The 25017-nt window shown below is 42.5% G+C and overlaps 1 protein-coding gene across 5 annotated transcripts in view; it reads left to right on the forward strand.

Moving 5' to 3' along the window:
- The window catches only part of LOC130285007 (multidrug resistance-associated protein 1-like), a 165503-nt gene that overhangs the window by 10539 nt on the left and 129947 nt on the right, over positions 1-25017 (forward strand). For 4 of the 5 annotated variants that reach the window (XM_056536048.1, XM_056536050.1, XM_056536049.1 and 1 more), the window contains 2 exons: positions 7127-7434; positions 23932-24108. In XM_056536048.1, coding sequence (XP_056392023.1) covers positions 7393-7434; positions 23932-24108 — 219 coding nt within the window. In that variant the 5' untranslated portion in view covers positions 7127-7392. The remainder of the gene's footprint in view (positions 1-7126; positions 7435-23931; positions 24109-25017) is intronic. The other variant, XM_056536052.1, reaches the window with a different exon arrangement.

A 25017-nucleotide genomic window follows, 5' to 3' on the forward strand; every position in this document is an offset into this window, starting at 1 on the left:
TGGGCCGCACCGCTCTGGGACCGCAATGACCCCGTCACTGCCTCTGTACACTCCTTCTTCTCGGAAATTCGAAGTGTCTTTGAGGAACCTGCCCGAGCTTCTTCAGCCGAGATTGCCCTGCTGAACCTGGCCCAGGGTGTTTCTTCCGTTGGCGAGTACGCCATTCAGTTCCGTGCTCTTGCTTACGAGTTGTCCTGGAATAGTGAGATTCTCTGCGCGACCTTTAAAAAAGGCCTATCCAGCAACATTAAAGATGTTCTGGCCGCACGAGAGACTCCTGCTGACCTACATGAACTCATTCATCTAGCCACTCGCATTGACATGCGTTCTTCCGGATGGCGTCTGGAGCTCCGCCTGGATATGGACTTTGTTCGCACGAAGCGTTTTTTCTCTCCGGCTCCTCTCTCCTCTGGTCCTCTGCAATCTGTTCCTGTGCTTCCCGCCGCGGAGGCTATGCAAGTTGACCGGTCTTGCTTGACACCTCAAGAGAGGACACGACGCCGCATGGAGAATCTTTGCCTGTACTATGCCGGTACCGAACACTTCCTGAAGGATTGTCCTATCCGTCCTCCCCGCCTGGAAAGACGTACGCTGACTCCGCACAAAGGTGACACAGTTCTTGATGTCAACTCTGCTTCTCCACGCCTTACTGTGCCTGTGCGGATATCTGCCTCTACCTTCTCCTTCTCTACTATGCTCTTCTTGGATTCCGGATCTGCAGGAAAATTTTTTTTGGCCTCTCTCATCAACAGGTTCTACGTTCCTGTGACCAGTCTCGCCAGACCCCTCTACATCTATTGTTTTTTCAATAAAAGATTGGACTGTCTCGTACGTTTCCACACAGAACCCCTCCTATTGTGCATCGGACCTCATCACGGAAAAATTGAGTTTTTTTTCCTCAGGTTCTTTGGCCCCAAGAAGAGGGGGAGACCCAAGGGGGGGGGTACTGTTACGCCGAGCGCTCCGGGTCCCCGTTCCTCCCCGGAGCGCTCGCCTCATCTTCATTGTTGCAGCGCCCCGGTCAGATCCACTGACCGGGTGCGCTGCGGTCCCGCCTTCAGCCGGGATGCGATTCGCGATGCGGGTAGCGCCCGCTCGCGATGCGCACCCCGGTCCCCCTACCTGACTCGCTCCCCGTCTGTTCTGTCCCGGCGCGCGCGGCCCCGCTCCCTAGGGCGCGCGCGCGCCGGGTCTCTGCGATTTAAAGGGCCACTGCGCCGCTGATTGGCGCAGTGGTTCCAATTAGGGTAATCACCTGTGCACTTCCCTATATTACCTCACTTCCCTTGCACTCCCTGGCCGGATCTTGTTGCACTTGTGCCTAGTGAAAGCGTTCCCTTGTCTGTTCCTAGTCCGTGTTCCTGACCTCCTGCTGTTGCCCCTGACTACGATCCTTGCCGCCTGCCCCCGACCTTCTGCTACGTCCGACCTTGCTTCTGCCTACTCCCTTGTACCGCGCCTATCTTCAGCATCTTCAGCAGCCAGAGAGGTGAGCCGTTGCTAGTGGATACGACCTGGTCACTACCGCCGCAGCAAGACCATCCCGCTTTGCGGCGGGCTCTGGTGAAAACCTGTAGTGGCTTAGAACCGGTCCACTAGCGTGGTCCTCGCCATCCCTCTCTGGCACAGAGGATCCACTACCTGCCAGCCGGCATCGTGACAGTCGCTTAACGTGAATGGACTTAATTCTCCATACAAACGTTCATCGGTGTGGAGAGAGGCTAAACGCCTACATGCTGATCTTTTATGTATACAGGAGTCGCACTTAGTCGCCTGCGATGCAGATAGATTACAGAATAAACGATTCCCTCATATATATCAGGCACATGCTGTGCACAAGAAAGGTGGAGTAGCGATTGCATTTAAAAATACCTTGACACTTTCAGTTCAACATGCCGTGCTAGATGATAGAGGTCGATACATAATCTTGATATGTCTACTAAATAACGTTCAATACACTTTAGCTTCAGTTTATGCACCAAATGCTAAGCAGTGCACCTTTTTCAGGTCATTTTTGCGCAAACTAGATTCCTTGAAAAAGGGCCACTGTATGCCACTGGGGGACTTTAACATGACTATGTGGCCTAGTGTAGATTCCACTTCAGCCACCTCTCAAAAAGCGCTCACTGGATTTTTTAATTGTGTTTCCCAAAATGATTTCTATGATGTGTGGCGTATTTTCCATCCTACAGAACGAGACTTCACTTTCTTCTCACATGTGCACAAGACTTACACCCGTATAGACTATGCCCTTGTCTTGTGCTCTTTACTCCCATTAGTGTCTGAGGCTCAAATTATGCCTATAGAGTGGTCGGACTATTCCCCCATTAGTATAACTATTAGGCTTTCGTTTCCCGACCGACTTATGTGTGGAGGCTCAATCCTCTGATCCTACATGACCCTGAATACTCCGAGGCCACCAGATTAGCTGTGAATGCTTATTTCAGAGTTAATGACACAGGGAATGTTTCTGACCCCACACTCTGGTGTGCGTTTAAAGCGACCGTTAGAGGTCACTTTATTAGTCAAACTGCACATGATCGGATGGTTCGCCAGACTAAGACATTAGAACTACAGCAACAGCTAGCAGACTTGCACAGGTGCAATAAGGCCTCCTACTCTCCAGTGGTGGCTGAGGAAATCTCACTGATTAGTGCTAGATTACACTCCCTTTCCCTGCATAATTATGAGATGGCGTTGCGTAGGTTAAGAATGACATGGTACTGGCAGGGTAATAGATCCGGTTCCTTGCTGGCTAAGCAACTCAAAAAAAGCCAGGATAAGGGGAGAATTCCATTTCTTACTAAGGGTGATGGCTCTAGAGTTGCAGATCCGGAGGGAATCGCTAATTGATTTGCGGATTTCTGTAGTAAACTATACAACCTTAAGAACGACACTGATACTCCACAGCCTAACCGTACTGCTATTTCTACCTTTCTGTCCTCTGTGTCTCTCCCCTCTCTGTCTCAGGAGCAGGCCTCTGCCTTGTGTTCTCCTTTTACTTCTGATGAGATCCTTGATTGCATCCGCTCTCTCAAGTCCTCGAAGTCACCTGGTCCTGACGGCATCACTAATGAATTCTATAAGTGATTCGGCCCGTCAGTGGCCACTTTCTTAGCCAGAGCCTTCAACGATATTGTAGAAAGCGATTCACCTCCTGAGGAGATGTTGGAAGCTCTGGTTGTTACCATACCTAAACCGGGTAAGCCACTAGATATTACAGCGAATTATAGGCCAATATATCTTCTGAATAGTGATGTCAAATTGTATGCCCTGGCTCTTGCCGCTAGGTTGAATAGAGTGTTGCCGGAACTAATCCACAGGGACCAGGTCAGCTTCGTCAGGGGTTGACAGACAGTGGATGGTACGAGACGTTTCCTCGATATTATCACTGAAGCTCACTCTGGTCGGACGCCTTCTCTGCTCCTTTCCTTGGATGCGGAGAAGGCGTTCGATCGGGTACATTGTGAGTATCTGAGAAGTGTGCTGCGCAAATTCGGCTTTCCCCCACTCTTAGAGTCCGCGATAATGGCTCTTTATACTCGCCCATCGGCCAGAATTTATACCATGGGCGCTCTTTCTAATAGATTTTCCCTTAGCAATGGAACTAGGCAGGGGTGCCCCCTGTCCCCTCTCATCTTCACTTTAGTTATGGAGCCTTTTGCGCAGGCTATTCGAGCCTCCCCTGACATAGAGGGTGTTCGGATAGGGAATGCAGACCATAGAATCGGCTTGTTCGCCGATGACGTGGTTATCTGCCTCTCCAGTCCCCGAAGTTCCTTGGGCCCGGTGATGGAGATCATACACACCTTTGGCTTAGTTAGCTACTATAAAATTAACCCTACAAAGTCATGTATTCTACTGTTGCATATCCCCCCTGATGTGCAGAGATGGCTGCAATCTAGATTTCCCTTTAAATGGGTAGATGACCAGATTCCCTACTTGGGCATTGTTCTAACCGCATCGCCTGAAAAGACGATTGCTACTAATTTTGCTGTTCTGAAATCCCAACTGACTAAAGAAATTGATAACTACTCTTTGCTTCCGGTGTCCTGGGCTGGCCGTATTGCTGCTGCTAAGATGATGTTGCTTCCTAAGGCCCTGTATTTCTTTAGATGCCTGCCAGTGATCATACCTGCTTACTATCTTTCACAGCTACAAAAACTGTTCCTGAGATTCATTTGGGCGGGGAAGCATTCCAGGGTGAGTGCACATTTATTATACCGTCCGGTCCACAAGGGAGGTATGGGCGTTCCCAACCTTAAATTGTATTATCATGCAGTGCTACTTGACCAGATAAAAAAATGGTGGTGGCAAATTGAACCCCCACTGTGGGTAGACATAGAAGCTGCTATTCTCAATGTCTCCACTCTTCACAACTTTCTCTGGGCGCTACGCTTTAACCCTACTTTTGCTCCTTCCTCTATCTTTTCTACTATTGCGGCTGCTGTCAGGCTGTGGGGTAAATCGACACATGTCCGGAACCTGTGCCCTCCTAGAGTGAAAGATATCCCACTGACTGCTATAGGAGATTATCTCTCAGATATAGATTTTAGGCCCTGGACTGCTGCGGGTATTGTCAATGTAGCAATGATTAGTGATGTGAATGGCCTGCTGCCCTTCTCCAATATTGTACAACTGTTTTCGGTTCCACAAAGGGACTTCTATAAGTACCTCAGGCTTAGACATTTTCTTCAGTCTCTTGCCTGGGATGATTCATTGCCTTGCACTATATATGAGAAACATTTTCTGAACGATCAGTCCTTTGTGAGAGGCATTTCCCTGGCCTATGTGGCGTTGAATGAAGTGAAGGGTAGTGACACCTGTACGTTTATGTCCAGATGGGAGGAGGACTTGGCACAGAGTTTTTCGTCCGAGCAGTGGAGCTTTGTGTTCGATTTACATAAGAAACATTCTAAATGTACTAGTCATTTTGAAACTTCTAGGAACACTTCCCCAGTCTGTAGGCGCTGTAATTCTGAACAGGGTACTCTTCTCCATGTTTGGTGGACTTGTACTCTTATTAGGCCTCTCTGGTCTGAAATTAAAAGAATGTTGGACAAATTAATTGACTGCCCCTTTCCATGGGGACCAGAGAGTGCGCTTCTGTTCTTGTCCCGGGAAGTGGTGCCCCCATCCTTTATGATTCTAATATACCATATATTAACAGTGGTGCGGACCTCTATTGCTCGAAATTGGAGGTCAGCGGATGTGCCGAGTCTTCCTGCCATTATGGCAGAGGTCCATCGTAACTTTGTATTGGAGGGCCTGATAGCGAAAAGATGTGGAGCTTCTGATAGCCGTATTGCCCTGTTATCTAAATGGGCTGAAAGCTCGGGAAAGCACGGCTTTTCGAGACGTGGACTAACTACGTTCAAATTATACTTGTATTCTGATGCATGTATTAGGATTATGATTGTATTGGAGATGTCTTATTCCTTATTGCATGTTTTGATGAGGACCCTGTTGTTGTTCCTTTATGTTCGCTCCTATGTTGGGAGCTAGTGTGTACTGGTTTTGTACCATTTGGAAAAATCAATAAAGAAGGTTTAAAAAAAAATCTTAATCCTTTCAGTACTTATGAGCTTCTGAAGTTAAGGTTGTTCTTTTCTGTCTAAATCCTCTCTGATGACACCTGTCTCGGGAAACGCCCAGTTTAGAAGAGGTTTGCTATGGGGATTTGCTTCTAAACTGGGCGTTTCCCGAGACAGGTGTCATCAGAGAGGATTTAGACAGAAAATAACAACCTTAACTTCAGAAGCTCCTAAGTACTGAAAGGTATTTTAGGTATAAGATTTTTTAATATAAGTAATTTACAAATCTGTTTAACTTTCTGGAGCCAGTTGATATATAAAAAATTTTTTTTTCTGGAATACCCCTTTAAGTATTCAGACCCCTTTATAAGATACTTGAAATTTTGCTCTCTTGATCATTCCTTAGATGTTTCTACATCCTGATCGAGTCATTTGCGGTAAATTCATTTGATTGGACATGATTTTGAAAGAAATAATTAATTCTTACAAAGCATATCAGATCAGTAACCAAGCTGTAAGGTAGAAATAACTGCCTGTAGAGCTCAAAGACAGGATTGTGTGGAGCCACAGATGTGGAGAAGAGGGCAAAACAGATCTGCACTGAAAGTTCCCAGGAGCACATCGACTTCCATCATTCTTAAATGGAATAAGCCTGAAACAACCAGGACTCTTCCTAGAGCTGGCTGCTCCACTAAACAAAGTAATCAGTAAGGCTAGGTTCAGAATGCGGAAATTCCGCTTGCTAAAATATATAGTGTAGTGAATGGTTTTCCGTTCACAAATTCACACTTCGGAATTTGTGAAGCGGAATTTGTGAACGGAAAATTTGCTTGGAAATTTCCCCCTGAAGAATGGCGTTGCTCTTTCTTCAGGCAGAAATCCGCGCGGAACACATTGCAGTCTATTGGAGACTGCAGTGTCCTCGCGGTCTTAGCGCCGACTGATTCAGTCAGCGCTGGCCGCACTTGTAAATTTTCTGCCCGGAGATTCCGTATTATGAACCTAGCCTAAAAGCGGTAAAAATCCCCAAATCCAGGTGTACAAATTTGTGACATCATACTGAAGAAGACTGGAGGCTGTAATCGCTGCCAAAGGTTCTTCAACTAAGTACTGAGTAAAGGATCTGAATATTTTTGTTTTTTCTTTTTAATATATTTGCAAAAAGTGTAACATTCTGTCTTCACTTTCTTTTTATGGGGTATTGAGTGCAGGATGATGAAGGAAAAACTTGAATTTTGTTGACTTTAGCACAAGGCTGCAACATAACAAAATGTAAAAAAAGATCTGAATACTTTCCAAATGCACTGTAGTAAAGACTCTGATGTCATGTCAGGTTAAATGCAGATACAACAAATGGAGGTTGTACCAAATTACTTACTACTATTTTATTAATATAGTGGATGTACAAAGGAAAAAAGGGGAAAATGCAATGTAAGTATGAATCTAATTCTGTTGATTATGAGATTAGGCCGTCTGAATAATTGTATAGTTGAGTACAGTAAGGCATCCTTAGGGGTTTCATATCAACACATTTTACCCTCCTACATCTGGAACAGTGATTATTACAGTGAATAACTGCAAATCTTTTGCAGGGTTTGATTGGCATTGTCGGGCTGGTTAATGGAATTTCAAAGGAAGCTTTACAAATGGATTTGAACAATGAAAGGAAGATCTTGGAATGTTGGAAAGTCTGAAATAGATGGAGCGTTAATGACAATATCTCAGTTCACCAGAAAACGTTGGATTTCCTAGTCTGAAACTAGTTATTTGGTATCATGGCCAGTTCTCTCAGAGTTTGATCATTGTACCTTGTTGACTGTGGTCGTGTGGGTTGAGTGGCACCCTACCTCCTGCCACTATGAAGTGGATCTGCAAACTTGATGAGTCTGAGAGATTCTGGGTAAGTATTTTTTTTACATATAATTAGAGATGAGCGAATTTACAGTAAATTCGATTAGTCACGAACTTCTCGGCTCGGCAGTGGATGACTTATCCTACATAAATGAGTTCAGCTTTCAGGTGCTCCCGTGGGCTGGAAAAGGTGGATACAGTCCTAGGAGACTCTTTCCTAGGACTGTATCCACCTTTTCCAGCCCACCGGAGCACCTGAAAGCTGAACTAATTTATGCAGGATAAGCCATCAACTGCCGAGCCGAAAAGTTCGTGACAAATTGAATTTACTGTAAGTTCGCACATCTCTACATATAATATTTAATGCAAGAAATTCTTTAGTCTATAAATTCTATACAAGTATCTAGACATTAATACCATGTTCTTAAGAGGAGCAATGATTGTCTATAACTTCACTTAAAGTTCTACCTTTGCCAAATATTATCTGACAGAGCAGTTCTAAAATAGATTATTATTAGAACTATTAACTTTACTAGGGCCAATTACCTAACATATATTATTGCATTGAATTTGTTCATTGTGATACATTTGGCCATTGTGTAGATTGTGCTGACTGTCAGCAAGCACATTGATATATGTTCCCTCACCGATCTATACCGAGTTGTTGTTTTTTATGGGGGTATTCTGGAGTTCTTTCTTACTTGATTGTTTTGTGGTATTTACTATAACAAAGTTTTATATTGACATTAATTTAGTGTTTTTTGGGCAAGATACTATGGGTTTGTGTATAGAGTGGCTCTTTCCATAGCGGTTTTCAATGATTGATACAATATGAGTCCATTAATGTAGGTTGTTATGTTATAATACAGCAGAGTTTTATTAGGCTCCAAGCTATCACTATATAAAGGCAAACCCTGGTCATCACATCATCACAATGCCAGAGTAGGGAATCAAATAAAGGCCTCTACCTTTGCTGACACCTCGATAAACACTGATTGTGCTCAAGGGCTTGAAAGACTGAGATTTGTAGTTTCTCTGATCTCAGCAATTGCTGTTGGAGTACAGGTGTCAGTCAGTCATATGTCCAGTGCTGAATAGATTGCTCTTAGTTTATGGCTACCTGTATACAATCAAGAAATGCCATTTTGTAACAGGTTGTGGAAGACTGCAAAGTAAGTATAGCATTATATGTATTCCCCAAGCTATATTAGTTCTTATCATCAGTCAAAAGTTAAAACACCTGAATGCAACATTATTTTGTGAATATAAAATAATAAAAGTTATTTCTAAGGTGTAGCTTCACGATAAAGTTCACATAGATTGTGCATTGCTCTAGATTAAAAACAGCCTTGCTATTCTACTTTATTATGATGCATTAAAACTAGATTTAAAGGGGTACTCGGCTGAAAACATCTTATCCCCTATCCCAAGGATAGGGCATAAGATGTTAAATCGCAGATGCGATCTCCGGGCCAGCAGCGGCAGCATCTGGAACATGAAAGCTTGCAGCTTCTGCGTTTTTGACGTAACGCCACCCCCCCTCCATGTATGTCTATAGGAGGGACCGTGACGGCTAATGCATTGCCTTCACGCCTCCTCCCATAGACGTGAATGGAGAGGACGTAGCACCTGGCATCATCAGTCATCAGGCATGGCGCGAAGTTCGCGCCGTGCACCGAATGACAGGGGTGCTGCAGCGGAGATCTCAGGAGTCCCCAGCAGCGGCACCCCTGCAATCTTAAATCTTATCCCCTATCCTTTGGATAGGGGATAAAATGATTTCAGCAGAGTACCCCTTTCTGTCTGAGCACAGTGCTCTCTAGAGTAGCTGTCTAGAGTAGGAGAAAATCCCCATAGGAAACCTATCCTGCTCTGGACAGTTCCTAAAATGAACAGAGGTGTCAGCAGAGAGCACTGTGGTCAGACAGAAAGGCAATGCAAAAAGAAAATAACTTCCTCTTAAAAATACAGCAGCTGATAAGTACTGGAAGGGTCAATATTTTTAAATAGAAGTAATTTACAATTCTGTTTAAATTTCTGGCACCAGTTGATTAAATAAAAAGGGACTACCCCTTTAAAGGGAATCTGTCACCAGGATCCCATGTCCTTTCCCACCATTGGATAAACTTGATGGATATACACAGCATTTAGAAAAGTCTTTCACTTTTTTCACATTTAGTTATCTTGTGACCTTGGGCTAAAATCAACTAAATTCTAGTTATCTCCCTTTTATACCTCCTCAGGGTTTGATGGGTATGATGCAACAAGGTTTGCACACCTGGATTTGAAGATTTTCTGCCATTCTTCTCTGAAGATCCCCTCAAGCTCTGTCAGGTTGAAGGGGCTCCATCAGTGGTCAGCCATTTTCAGGTCTCTCCAGAGATGTTTAATTGGGTTTAAATTAGGGATCGACCGATATCGTTTTTTTAGTGCCGATAATCGGTGCCGATAGCTGATAACTTATACCGATATTCCGGTATAAGTTATCGGCTATTTAACCCCCTGCAACACCGCTGCAGATCATTGATTTAAAGCGGGCGCTTTAAATCAATAATCTGCAGTGGCTTTTGCGGGGCCATAGGCCGCCGCCGCCACCCGCTTCTCTCCCCTACCTGTCAGGGTGGTCCAGGCCATCCATCCTTCCTTCCTGTAGTGTCCGGGGGCATTCCGGGTGAGGAGTGAACCGGTCCGGGCTGTCCTTCTTCTCCGGCGGTCATCTTCTCCACTCCGGGCAGGCTCCGGCCTAGTACGCTGCATAGACGCCGCTGCGCTGTGATGCCCGTGCGCAGCGACGCACCTGACATCACGGCGTAGCGGCGTCTATGCAGTGTTCTAGGCCAGAGCCTGCCTGGAGTGAAAAAGATGACCGCCGGAGATGGACAGCCCGGACCGGTTCACTCTTCACCCGGAACGCCCCCGGACACTACAGGAAGGAAGGATGGATGACCCGGACCACCCCCATTACGGGTAAGTTTAATTTTTTTTATTGACTCGGAGGGTGTGGGAGGGGCCTGACCGGTATAGCGGTATGGGCAAAAATTCATACCGGTATACCGCCCAGCATCACGGTGGGGGGTGCGACGCGGTGGGTCGGGGGTGCGGTTCGGGGGGGTGGCGGTCGCGGTGCGGGGGGGCGGTGCATTATCGGCTTATCGGCAAGGTAATTGCCGATACCGATAATGCCCAAAATTGTGATTATCGGCCGATAATATCGGCCATACCGATACTCTGTCGATCCCTAGTTTAAATCAGTGCTCTGGCTCGGCCACTCAAGGACATTCAGGGAGTTGTCCCTAAGCCACTCCTGTATTGTCTTGGCTGTGGGCTTAGCATCATTGTCTTGTTGGAAGGTGACGCTTCAGCTCAGTCAGAGATCCAGACATTCTGGATTAAGTTTTAACCAGTTTTAATATTTTTTAAATATATCACTCAGTACCTAATCCTGACCATGTACATCAAATTTTTATGTGTCTAGTACCATTATTTTTTTATTACACTTTTAATTTAGCTTACTAGTCTGAATTCCTCCCAAAGGGAGGGGGCATGGCCTCACTGTGCAGGTCTCCGCCCACTCCCTCTGTATGCTATCTGCTCACATCTCCCCTAGTATTAGCAAAACTACAACTCCCAGCTTGTCCTCCAGCTGTGAGGCCTGTGCTCACAGCTGTCAATCAAGGTTGTGGGTCCATGACGCATGGACACAGCAAGACTAGTATGTGTCCAAGCAGGCAGGGGGGGGGCAGTTGTTTGACTGGCTTTCTCAGTATGAAATACTGAAAATTTTCTAATGAAAGCAATTGCTAAACTTATTGGTTTTGCATACTTTACAACATATCAAAAGTTTTTGTATCTGACAGTGCCCATTTAAGAACCAAGCCCATTTTAGCCTCAATGACTAGAGACAGTTTTAGTTTTTGCAAAAAAAAAAAAATGTTTATGCATCAAAATTAGTATGCTTAAAATTGTCCTCTTCTGACCCCTATAACTTTTTTATTTTTCCACATACAGTGATGCATGAGGGCTAATTTTTTGTGCTGTAGTCTTTAGTTTTTATCGGTACCATTTTTGTTTTGATGGGACTTTTTAATCGCTTTTTATAAAAAAAAAAATTTGATGGTATATGAAGCGACCAAAAATGTGCAATTTCAGGTTTTGGTATTTTTTTCCGTGTACACCATCGAACGTGCAATTTAATTAACATTATATTTGAATAGTTTGTACATTTACGCATGCGGCGATACCACATATGTTTATGCATATTTTTATTGACATTATTTTATTTAAAAAAAAATGGTAAATGGGCTGATTCAAACTTTTATTAGTAGAGGGGCTTATTCACATTTTATAAACTTTTTTTTTTTTTATACACTTTTTAATTTTTAGCCTTAGGGGGCTATTAATATGCAATCTTGCGATAGCATACAGTGTTCAGTGTTGTGCTTTCTCTCAGCATTGGTCACTGTTATCGGCGCTCTGCTGCTCTAGCCTGCAGAGACTGGCTGGAGAATCATAGCACTGATTGGACAGCAAGGAGGCAGGTAAGGGCCCTCCCGCCGTCCACTCAGCTGATCGGGACCTGTGATTTTGCTGCAGATATCCCGATCAGCTCCCTGAGCTAACCGGCAAATTAAATCCCGCATTTAGATGCCGTAATTGCAGTGTCTAAAGGGTTAATGCCGGGCATCTGCCCGTTCGGCGATATCCAGCATTAACTTAACCGTGGGTCCAGGCTGCCGGGACCCACTGGGTATGAAGCACGATCAGCTCGTAAGCGCTTTAAACTGCGGGAGTGGGACCAGGGTGTACAAGTACGCCCTTGGTCCTTAACCCTTTAACGGCATTGGATGTAAATGTACGTCATGGTGCGGTGGTTCTTAACGCACCATGACGTACATTTATGTCATGGACATGACCGCGAGCACCGAACCAGTGCTAGTGTCATGCGCAGCAGGTCCTGGCTGCTATCAGCAGTCGGGGACCCACCAGTAACGGCGGACATCAGCGAACGTGCCGATGTCCGCCTTTAACCCCTCAGATGCTGTGATCAATACATAGCACTGTAGCGCTGCCGCTGGGATCGGATCATCTGTAATGGCGGCCGGAGGTCCCCTCACCTTCTCCAGCCATCTCCTGGGGTCTTCTGCTCTGGTCTGAGATCGAGCAGACTAGAGCAGGAGATGACCAATAACACTGATCAGAGCTATGCCCTATGTATAGCACTGAACAGTATTAGCAATCAAATGATTGCAATACATTGTCCCATATGGGGATGTAAAAAGAGTAAAAAAAATAAAAATAAAGTTAAAAAATAAAGTTAAAAAAGATGTGAAAAATCCCCTCCCCAAATAAAAAGGTAAAACGTCTGTTTTTCTCATTTTACCCCTAAAAACCGTTAAAAAAATAAATAAACATATTTGGTATCGTCGTGTGCGTAAATGGCCGAACTATCAAAATATTATGTTAATTATCCCATATGGTGAACAACTTAACGTAAAAAAAAGTCCAAAATAGCTTTTTTGTCACATCATATTCCCAATTTTTTTTTTATAAAAAATGTATTTAAAGTTTTATATACGCAAATGTGGTATCAATAAAAAGTACAGATCACGGCGCAATACATGAGCCCTCATACCGCCGCTTATACCAAAAAAATGAAAAAGTTATAGGTCTTCAAAATAGAGGGATTTTAAACGTACTAATTTGGCTAAAAAGTTTGAGATTTTTTTTATGCAGTACAATAATAGAAAAGTATATAATTATGGGTATAATTTTATTCGTATTGACCCACAGAATAAAGAAAACATGTCATTTTTACCATAATGTGTACAGCGTGAAAACGAAACCTTTCAAAATTTGCAAAATTGTGGTTTTCTTTTCAATTTCTCCACACAAATAATATATTTTTGGTTGCGCCATACATTTTATGGTAAAATGAGTGATGTCAATACAAAGGACAACTGGTTGCGCAAAAAACAAGCCCTCATACTAGTCTGTCAATGAAAATATAAAAGAGTTATGATTTTTAGAAGGCGAGGAAGAAAAGACGAAATCGCAAAAATAAATTTAGCCTGATCCTTAACTTTTTAAGGATGCAGGGCGTACCTGTACGTCCTGCGCTCGATCCCGGAGGAAATTATTTTCTTTTGGAACTCAGAGTTCTCTGCTGACATCACGAGCACAGTGCTCTCTGCTGAAATCTCTGCCCATTTTAGGAACTGTCCAGAGCAGCATATGTGCTTCTACTCTGGACAGTTCTTAAAATCTGTTTTACCTTTCTGGCACCAGTTGATTTAAAAGAAAAAAAAAAGTTTTCCACCGGAGCACCCGGTTTCATCAGACCTGAGAATCTTTTTTTTTTTTTCCATACTTTTTCAGAGTCCTTTTGGTGCTTTTTTGCAATTTCCAAGCAGGCATAAATGTGTCTTTTACCAAGGAGAGGCTTCTTTTTGGCTGTTCTGCTATAAAAGCCAGATTGGTGGAGTGATGCAGTGGTGGTTGACCTTCTCGAAGTTTTACCTACCGGCACACAGAATTTTTGGAGCTCGTCCAGAGTGACCATTTGGTTCTTGGTCACCTTTCTTTCCAAGACGCTTTTCCCCGATTAGTTTGTTGGGGCAGCCGGCTCAAGGTTGTCCAAATGTCTTCCCTTTATAATTATCAAAGCAACTGTGCTCTAAGGAACTTTCAATATTTTTTGGTACTTCAGATCTGTGCCTCAAAAAATCCTGTCTCTGAGCTCTACATGCAATTCTTTCATCCTCATGGTTTGATTTTTTGTTCTGATATATATTTTCAGCTTTAAAGGGGATACTCCGGTGGAAGACTTTTTTTTTTTTTTTTTTTTTAATCATAGTTACATAGTTAGTACGGTCGAGAAAAGACATATGTCCATCAAGTTCAACCAGGGAATTGAAGGGTGGGGTGTGGCGCGATATTGGGGAAGGGATAGGGTTTTATATTTCTTCATAAGCATTAATGTTATTTTGTTTCAGGAATGTATCTAATCCTGTTTTAAAGCTGTAAATTTTTCCTGCTGTGACCAGTTCCTGAGGTAGACTGTTCCATAAGTTCACAGTTCTCATGGTAAAGAAGGCGTGTCGCCCCTTGAGACTAAACTTTTTCTTCTCCAGACGGAGGGAGTGCCCCCTCGTCCTTTGGGGAGGGTTTAACCTGGAACAGTTTTTCTCCATATTTTTTGTATGGGCCATTAATATACTTATATACATTTATCATATCTCCCCTTAAACGTCTCTTCTCAAGACTAAACAATTGTAACGCTCCTCATAGCTAAGATGTTCCATGCCCCATATTAGTTTAATCGCGCGTCTCTGCACCCTTTCCAGCTCCACAGTGTCCCTTTTATGGACTGGTGCCCAAAATTGAACAGCATATTACAGGTGAGGCCGTACCAATGCTTTATAAAGGGGGAGTATTAGGTCCCTGTCCCTCGAGTCCATGCCTCTTTTTATACATGACAATATCCTGCCGGCCTTGGAAGCAGCAGCCTGACATTGCATGCTATTCTGTAGTCTATCTACAAGTACACCCAGATCCTTCTCTACCAGTGACTCTGCCAGTTTAATCCCCACTAAGACATACGACGCATGCAGGTTATTAGTACCCAGAGGCATAACTTTACATTTATCCACATTGAACCTCATTTGCCAAGTGGATGCCCAGACACTTAGTCTATCCAAGTCATCTTGTAACCTATACACCTCCTCTATAGACTGTACCGTGCTACAAAGCTTGGTGTCATCTGCAAAGATAGAAACAGAGCTGTTAATGCCATCCTCTATATCATTGATAAATAAATTAAACAACAGCGGTCCCAGTACAGAACCTTGGGGTACACCACTAATTACCGGAGACCAATCAGAGTACGAATCATTGACCACCACTCTCTGGGTACGATCCATGAACCAGTGTTCAATCCAGTTACAAACTAAAATTTCCAAACCCAAAGACCTTACCTTACCTGTCAGACGTCTATGAGGGACAGTATCAAACGCTTTAGCAAAATCCAGAAACACTATATCCACAGCCATTCCTCTGTCAATGCTTCTACTCACCTCTTCATAATAGCAAGTTAGATTGGTTTGACTACTTCTATCCTTAGTAAACCCATGCTGGTTATCACTTATAATACAATTATCCCCTATGTATTCCTGTATGTAATCTCTTATAAGTCCTTCAAACAATTTACCCACAATGCACGTTAGACTTACCGGTCTATAGTTTCCTGGGGAAGACCTAGAGCCCTTTTTGAAGATTGGCACCACATTCGCCTTGCGCCAGTCCCTTGGCACAATACCAGACACCAGTGAATCTCTAAATATCATGAACAGGGGTACAGATATTACTGAACTTACCTCTCTAAGAACTCTTGGGTGTAGTCCATCCGGCCCTGGAGATTTGCTTACATTTACTTTACTTAAAGGGGTACTCCGGTGAAAAACTTTTTTTTTTTTTTAAATCAACTGGCGGCAGAAAGTTAAACATATTTGTAAATTACTTCTATTCAAAAATCTTAATCCTTCCAGTACTTATTAGCTGCTGAATGCTACAGAGGAAATTCCTATCTTTTTGGAACACTGATGACATCACGAGCACAGTGCTCTCTGCTGACATCTCTGTCCATTTTAGCAACAGTGCATAGCAGATGTAGGCTAAGGGCAGCATGGTGGCTCAGTGGTTAGCACTGCTGCCTTGCAGTGCTGGGGACTTGGGTTCAAATCCCACTAAGGACAACAATAAATAAAGCATTATTATTATTATAATAACGTCAGCAGAGGGAACTGTGCTCGTGATGTCATCAGAGAGCATTCCAAAAAGAAAAGAATTTCCTCTGCAGTATTCAGCAGCTAATAAGTACAGGAAGGATTAAGATTTTTTAATAGAAATAATTTACAAATATGTTTAACTTTCTGCCACCAGTTGATTTAAAAGAAAAAAGGTTTTCACCGGAGTACCCCTTTAAACTTACCTTGTACCATCTCTACATTAAGCCAGTTCAGTATATTACATGATGTGTTACCAGCACTGACCTGGCCAATGTCAGCTCCTCCTTCTTCTCTAGTATATACAGAACTAAAGAACCCATTCAGTAGCTCCGCCTTCTCTTTATTGCCTGTGACAACCTCCCCATTATCATTATTAAGGGGTCCTACATGCTCTGTCCTTGGTTTTTTTGCATTTATATATCTAAAAAAATATTTAGGATTAGTTTTGCTTTCTTTGGCCACCTGTCTCTCATTTTGAATTTTTGCTGTTTTTATTACATTTTTACAGATTTTATTAAGCTCTTTGTACTGTTTAAATGTTATAGCTGACCCATCAGATTTGTATTTTTTGAAGGCTATTTTTTTGTTGTTTATTGCTCTTTTAACATAATTTGTCAGCCATGTAGGATTTAGTTTTAATCGTTTATATTTGTTCCCCTTTGGTATATATTTAGCTGTATAGTTATTTAGAGTTGATTTAAAGATGTCCCATTTACCTTCTGTATCAGTATTTGAGAACACCTCCCCCCGGTCTATGTCCTGTAGTGCAGCTCTCAGCCCAGGGAAATTTGCCTTTTTAAAGTTATATGTTTTTGCCTTCCCCGCCTGTCTTTGTTTTCTACATTTTAAGTCAAAAGTAACTATATTGTGGTCGCTATTACCAAGGTTTTCCCGCACAGTTACATTACCAACCAGCTCTGCGTTGTTGGAAATGATCAGATCCAACAAGGCATCACTTCTTGTTGGGTCCTCCACAAACTGGCCCATAAAATTATCCTGCAATAAATTTAGGAATTGTCGCCCCTTTGTAGTTTTAGCCAACCCCGGACCTCATTCTACATTTGGATAGTTAAAATCTCCCATTATTACCACTGTACCTGCCCGGGCAGCCCTCTCTATTTGTTTATGCAGCCGACCTTCTATCTCTTCAGTGATATTAGGGGGTCTGTAGATTACACCAAGTATTATTTTTTCAGTATTTCCCTCCTTTTGTAATTCTACCCACAGTGATTCCACATCCTCAGAATCATCACACACTATGGCATCGTTCACACTGACTTTCATACCACTTCTTACATACAGACAGACTCCACCACCTTTTCTGTTCATTCTATCCTTGCGAAAAAATGTAAACCCCTGCAGATTAACAGCCCAGTCATGCGAGGAGTCCAGCCATGTCTCAGTGACCCCAACTATATCAATATGTTCCTCCAGTATCAAGGCCTCAAGCTCCCCAATTTTATTTGCTAGGCTTCTGGCATTTGTGAACATACACTTAACATTTCCATCCTTTATGTTATTAGGGTTAATGGGATTCAAGGGTGTAAGTTTTATTTTCCTATGAAGCCTATTCCTATTAACTATTCTAACCCCTCCCTCCGCTCCACCCCCAGGTACATTTATAATCAACTGGTGCCAGAAAGTTAAACAGATTTTTAAATTACTTCTATTAAAATTTTTGAACCCTTTCAGTACGTATTAGCTGCTGAATACTACAGAGGAAATTATTTTCTTTTTAGAACACAGAACTCTCTGCTGACATCATGACCACAGTGCTCTCTGCTAACACTTCTCATATCCATGGTAACTTATAGTTTTTCCTTTTTTAAGAAATTTGCAACAATTTTTTAAATTCAACATAACATAATGTGAAAAAGGGGAAAGGGTCTAAAAGCTTTTTGAATGTATTTTTTGTTTTGTACTTTCAACTAAACTGGCTATGTTGGCTAGGCTCCTTCTATATTAAGTAGGTATATTGTCAGCTACCTTGTATGGATGTTTTTGTAACATTTCTGGTAAATTTGATTGTTACAGTAACTTCAGGGAGTAGTTTCCCCTGGAGACATTATCCATTGTTGGCTATTCTGAATTTAACCAAAATTCTTAAGGAAATGTGTATTTGCTTACATAACTAACAAGTACAGTAAAATCAATGGCTTTTGCATATTGCAGTTAATTGTGGAAAAACAAGCATTGTGCTGCTCACCAACTTTAGAAAGTATTTCTCCATAAGAAAACCCCAGTTTAATATAAATCAAAATATATGGCTACATAATTTTTTAGCCATCTTATGCACTACAGCAAAAGCTAGAGCCCCAAAAATGTACAGTGGGGATCAAAAGTTTGAGCACCCCAGGTAAAACTTATTAATGTGCATAAAGAAGCCAAGGAAAGATGAAAAAAATCTCCAAAAGGCATCAAATTACAGATTAGACATTCTCATAATATGTCAACAAAAGTTAGATTTTATTTCCATCATTCAAAATAACAGAAAACAAAAAAATTGCATCTGCAAAAGTTTGGGCACCCTGCAGAGTTAATATCTTGTACCTCCCCCTTTGGCAAGTATCACAGCTTGTAAACACTTTTTGTAGCTAGCCAAGAGTCTTTTAATTCTTGTTTGAGGTATCTTTGCCAATTCTTCCTTACAAAAGTCTTCCAGTTCTTTGAGATTTCTGGGATGTCTGTCACGCACTGCTCTTTTTAGGTCTATCCATAGATTTTCAATTATGTTGAGGTAGGGAGATTGTGAAGGCCATGGCAAAACCTTCCGTTTACTTCTCTTGATGCAGGGATGTTAAAATCCTATTGCCCGACGCCCGAGACAAGTAGTTTTGGGCGCTGGGCAGGTGAATTTGTCATAGATTTAGCCCTGTATTGGGCAAGCAGGGACAGACCGACTTCCCCCTTATTTTTCTTTCATGCTGGTGTGAGGCGCAGGAGCCGATGCAAGTCTGCACCTCACACCGGCGCTCAGAGTGTATGGAGAGGGCGGCGGCACCCAGCTGATTTCAGTAGCCCCCCGCCCCGCCCCCAGGGGGGGGGGGGATGGAGCTGTGTGTGGGGGAGGAGCTGTGTACCGAGCTGTGTGCGGGAGATGGAGCTGTGTTCGTCCTCGCTCTCCCCCTGCTTCCTGTGTAATGTAGAGCGGGGGATGTGAAGCTCAGGTGAGGAGGCCGAGCATATGCAGGCGGCGGGAAGGGTGGTTGTATATGTATGTAATGTATAATTAGGGGGGGTGTATCAGCGGCGGGTGTATGTATGATGTGTGCATATGTATGGTGTGAGTGTATGTATGATGTCTGTGTATATATGATGTGTGTATGATGTCTGTGTATATATGATGTGTGTATGATGTCTGTGTATATATGATGTGTGTATGATGTCTGTGTGTGATGTGTGTATGATGTCTGTGTGTGATGTGTGTATGATGTCTGTGTATATATGATGTGTGTATGATGTCTGTGTATATATGATGTCTGTGTGTGTATGATGTCTGTGTATGATTGTGTATATATGATGTCTGTGTATATATGATGTCTGTGTGTGTATGATGTCTGTGTATGATTGTGTGTGTATGATGTCTGTGTATGATTGTGTATATATGATGTCTGTGTATGATGTCTGTGTATGATGTCTGTGTATGTAATGTATGATGGGGGGGGGCAGCGGCAGGTGTATGTATGATGTGTCCATATGTATGGTGTATATGTAGGATTTGAGTGTGTGTGTGATGTGTGTATGATGTCTGTGTGTGATGTGTGTATGATGTCTGTGTGTGTGTATGTAATGTATGATGGGGGGGCAGCGGCAGGTGTATGTATGTATGATGTGTATGTATGTAATGTATGATATAGGGGGCAGTGGCCTGTGTATGTATATGTGTATGCATATGGACTGACAAGTGCTGCTGCCACTTGTGCTAATTTTATAAAAATTTATTTTTAGTGGTTTGTGGCCACCTGCACTAAATTGCACCACTAGAATCCCGCCCCCTTAATACTCACCCGCCGACCAAGAGCCCCTCGGATGCACGCAAACACACCCGAACAAAAACTACAACTTCCAGCATGTTGCACCATAACCTAAACTGTAGAACTATAAAGTGCAACATGCTGGGAGTTGTTGTTTTGGTTCGGGTCAGCTGCAGAGCCATAGGCTGTATCAGGGCATGCTGGGTCTTGTAGTTACTAACTGCAATTCCCAGTATTCCTTGACACAGCCTATGGCTCTGTAGCTGACACAAACCAAAACTACAACTCCCAGCATGTTACACAATAACCTTAACTGTACTACTATACAGTGAAACATGCTGCAACACCCACACAACCATAGGCTGTATCAGGGCATGCTGGGTGTTGTAGTTATCTAGTAATTAAATGCAACTTCCAGCATTTTCTGACACATAAATTAGAGTAAATAAAATGCAGAACACCCCCCCCCCCCCAGTAACACAGTGTTGTTCAGTGGTTTCCAATCACAAGACTCCATATATAAGTCCCTATGAAGACTGAAAAATAGTGATTGAAATATTTTAAGAAGTGCGTATATATGTGAATAAGCCCCTTTCCTAATAAAAGTTCTGATAATAAATGGTTCCAATAAAAACTACAGATCACGGCACATAAGATTACCCTCATCCCTGTATATGGAAAAATTGGAGTTATAGGGGTCACATGGGGGGGGAGGGGCTTGCCTCGGGTGTAATAGGAGCTAGCTACAGCTCTCCCGCCGCTAATAGCCTGGCATGCTGCGATCACCGTGGCCGGCTATTAAACCATTAGATCACCGCTGTCTAAGTTGACAGCAGTGTCTAAAGGGATCTTATATCCATCCCTTGTGATCTAGTGGGGGGGATCGTACTATTTTGGTTGAAATTATTTCATCTACCAGGACAAGTGGATTTTCTTGAGGGACAAATAGATTGTGTTCCGCTTTAGTCCCTTGGACAAGTAGTTTTTTTTTTAATTTCCACACCCCTGTGATGTAATCCCCTGTGGATTTCATGGTGTGTTTAGGATCATTATCCATTTGTAGAAGCCATCCTCTCTTTAACTTCAGCTTTTTCACAGATGGCATCAAGTTATCATCCAAAATTTGCTTAAATTTTATTGAATCCATTTTTCCTTCTACTCGTGAGATGTTCCCTGTGCCACTGGCTGCAATACAACCCCAAAAGCATGATTAATCCACCCCCATGCTTAACAGTTGGACAGAGCTTCTTTTCGTAAAATTCTGTTCCCCTTCTTCTCCAAACGTACCTTTGCTTATTCCGACCAAAAAGTTAAATTTTAACCTCATCGGACCACAGAACTTGTTTCCAAAATGCATCAGGCTTGTCTATGTGTTCATTTGCAAAGTTCAAACGCTGATTTTTGTGGTGAGGACGTAGAAGAGGTTTTCTTCTGATGACTCTTCCATGAAGACCATATTTGTACAAGTATCTCTTTATAGTAGAATAGTGTACCACAACTCCAGTGTCTGCCAGATCTTTCTGGAGGGATTGTGCAGTCAAACGTGGGTTTTGAATTGTTTTTCTCACAATCCTGCGAGCTGTTCTGTCTGATATTTTTCTTGATCATCCAGATCTTGCTTTAACTTCCAATGTTCCTGATGACTGCCATTTCTTAATTACATTCCGAACAGAGGATACTGACATCTGAAAATGTTTTGCTATCTTCTTATAGCCTTCTCCAGCTTTGTGAGCGTCAACTATTTTCAGTTTCAGATTTCTAGACAACTGCTTAGAAGAACCCATGGTGCTGATTGTTGGGGCAAGGTCAGATGAGTCTGAGAATTTAAAACCTTTGAGATTGACATCACCTGGTCTTCCCAGATGATGATTGAGAACAATCCATGACACTGGCAGGACTCAGCTTTGCAAAGGGGGCAGTGCATGCTATAAATTCTTCAGGGTGCCCAAACTTTTGCAGACGCCATTTTTTTGTTTCTGTTTTTTTGAAAGTGTAAATGATGGAAATAAAATCTAACTTTTCTTTACATATTATAAGAATGTCTAATCTGTAACTTGATGCCTTTTGGAATTGTTTCCATCTTTCCTTGGCTTCTTTATGCACATTAAAGGGTACCTCTCATCAAAAAAACTTTTGATATATTATAGATTAATGTATGCAGAATAACTTTACAATTGCATGTTATTAAAAAATATGCTTCTTTCTATTTAATTTTTCACTTTGAAGAAATGACCACTAGGGGTCTCCCTACCAGTCCTGGCAGCAAGCATTTCAGACTCATGCTGGAGTCCTAAACACTAGGAGCTGCCAGTCTGCTTTGTTCACAAAGGAGAACACTCAGAGCTGCTAGCCTGCTTTGTTCACAGCCTGTTTGGCTGTGAACAAAGCAGGCTGGCAGCTCTGAGTGTTTAGGACTCCAGCATGAGTCAGAAATGCTTGCTGACAGGACTGATCGGGAAAAATACAATAGAAAGAAGCATATTTTTCATTAACATGCTATTGGAAAGTTATTCAACATTCATTAATCTAAAATATATCAAAAGTTTATTTGATGAGAGGTACCCTTTAATACAAATTTTTACCTGTGGGGCCCAAACTTTTGATCCCCACTGTATGCTATTAAACCATTTACATGCTAAAATACATCCCAAAAAAAGTCCCTGGTACTTTAATTTTGTGGCCATGATTTTATGGTCAGACAATTATTTGTGTGGGAATAAAGGGCCATTTTTGGGGTCATTGTTTTGGCCATAGAATTCCTGTTTTTATTCTTAAAAACATAGTTGGAACATTAAACCATAAAACAGAAGCAAGATAATGATGGAGCAGTAAGTGGAACAATCCTTCCCTGGATGCTATTTACCGTCTGTCATCACTATGGTAAATATTTAACTGATAAGTTATATTGTATATTTGTATATAATGGCCCTTATTTACTAAGAGTGTTGTGTAGGTTTCGTTGTGGGTTTTAATTCCCTACAATTTATTTTCCACGGTATTTACTAAGGTTTCCCTACAGTTTCCACTTTCCCTACATTTTGCTTTTTTTTTTTTACACATGCTCTGACCTGTAAGGTTTTCCTCAGCTGAAATCCACCACATTATTAGTGGAAACTTTAGTAAATATGTTGGGATTTTGTGAAAATGTCGGTAACATGCCCCTTTTTTGTGACTACGCCCCCTTTCCCCGACGGCCATGCCCCTTTTTCGGGTTTTCTTAGCAAAATGGAGAGTTAGTTGGGCTTTTTTCAATTTTAGGCGCACATTCAGGCGCAGACAGAATTTCAGGCGCAATGCGCCCGAAACTGGCGCACAACCCGACAAGACATGTCGGGTTTGCAATAGTAAATGAGGGCCAATATCTGCAGCAGGAGACGGTTATAAGTGCTGCTCTTGTATTCTGAGCCATTGCAGGCACTTTATGGAGGTTTTAAAGAGACTACCCCAGCGTTGGGAGCGGGCTGCAGGGTCATTATGTCACAGCCACAACCCTCATGACGTCACGCCACCCCCTCAATGCAAGTCTACGGGAGGGGGCGTGACGCCACCTCCCATAGACTTGCATTGAGGGGAGCGTGGCAGTGACGTCACAACCCACACCCATCGTTCTAAATGAACATCGGGTGCTCCACAGCAATCACGGGGGATAGGGGATAAGATGTCTAGGGGCGGAGTACCCCTTTAAACCATCAACCCTACAGAAACCTATGACAACACTAAATTACATTTATAAAAATTTTCTTTTTTATTTTGCTGTTTGGTTTAATAAACTATATGTTATTTTGGCAGGATCTAAACCAGACATGGCACACAGATAATCCCGACTTCTCATGGTGTTTCCATAATACCATTCTTTACTGGATACCCTGTTTTTACCTATTTGCCTGTTCACCATTTTACATCCTGTATCTAAGACGACATGGGCGAGGCTACATCATGTTGTCCCTGCTTAGCAAAGCAAAAACTGTAAGTATTCTATAATGTACCATTACTACATAGAGGCATGCCCTATTCATTATGCATTTTTGCATATAAGTATCAAAACTGACAAAATATGTGCAGCTAATACATTTATTAAAGGGGTATTCCAAGATATTTTTTTTATTTGACTATGCTGCAGGGCTGTAAAGTTGGTGTTGTTCATATTATAGTGTCTGTACCTGTGTGTGATGGTGGTCTTGAACTTCTTCTGTGATTTTTGCCCCAAAATAACTCGGGTCTCTGGTTGCAGTGCGGCTGAGACATTACATCACTAGTCAGGTTTGCAAAGGGAGCCTGTCCTGCTTTAATGGGTGGTGTGACCGCTGGGTGGGAGAGGGATCCTTTTGCAACAGCTGTAGGCACCCTGGTTAGAAAAAACTGCATGGCTTTGCTAGTGTTATGTGCAGGAGAGAGCACATAACAGAGGATCCTCACTGAAGAGGAGCCTCAAAAGGAGACAAGGGGACAAAGTCTGTGCCGAAACATGTGTTGGAGTAACATCATTCCTTCTCTTCCTCTGGCTTGTGCACCCTTGTTATTTAACTATTTAGATACTTTAGGCTTCCACGCTGTGTATCATCATATTTGGATGGAAAACCTTGGTTTACCTTTCAGGGACAGTGAGTATATACTTTTTTTTTTTTACATAGTAATTTGCAAAGCCAGTGCATCAGTACCTCTTATCACCACACATGCCAACTATAATATTGTACTGTAACTTATCCCCAAGCACAATGCAGTCTGTTTAGTCCAGTGCACATTTATCAGCACTATGGGATGGCATAGCTGTAAGGACAAAGTGCCGGTGCTGTATAAGGCCAGAACAGTGGAATAGAGAAAGAAAGGACTTGTATGTGTACTGCCTATGTGTATGTTTAAATTCTATCTCTGGTC

Source organism: Hyla sarda, chromosome 8 (genome assembly GCF_029499605.1).
Source record: "Hyla sarda isolate aHylSar1 chromosome 8, aHylSar1.hap1, whole genome shotgun sequence".
NCBI classification, from domain to species: domain Eukaryota; kingdom Metazoa; phylum Chordata; class Amphibia; order Anura; family Hylidae; genus Hyla; species Hyla sarda.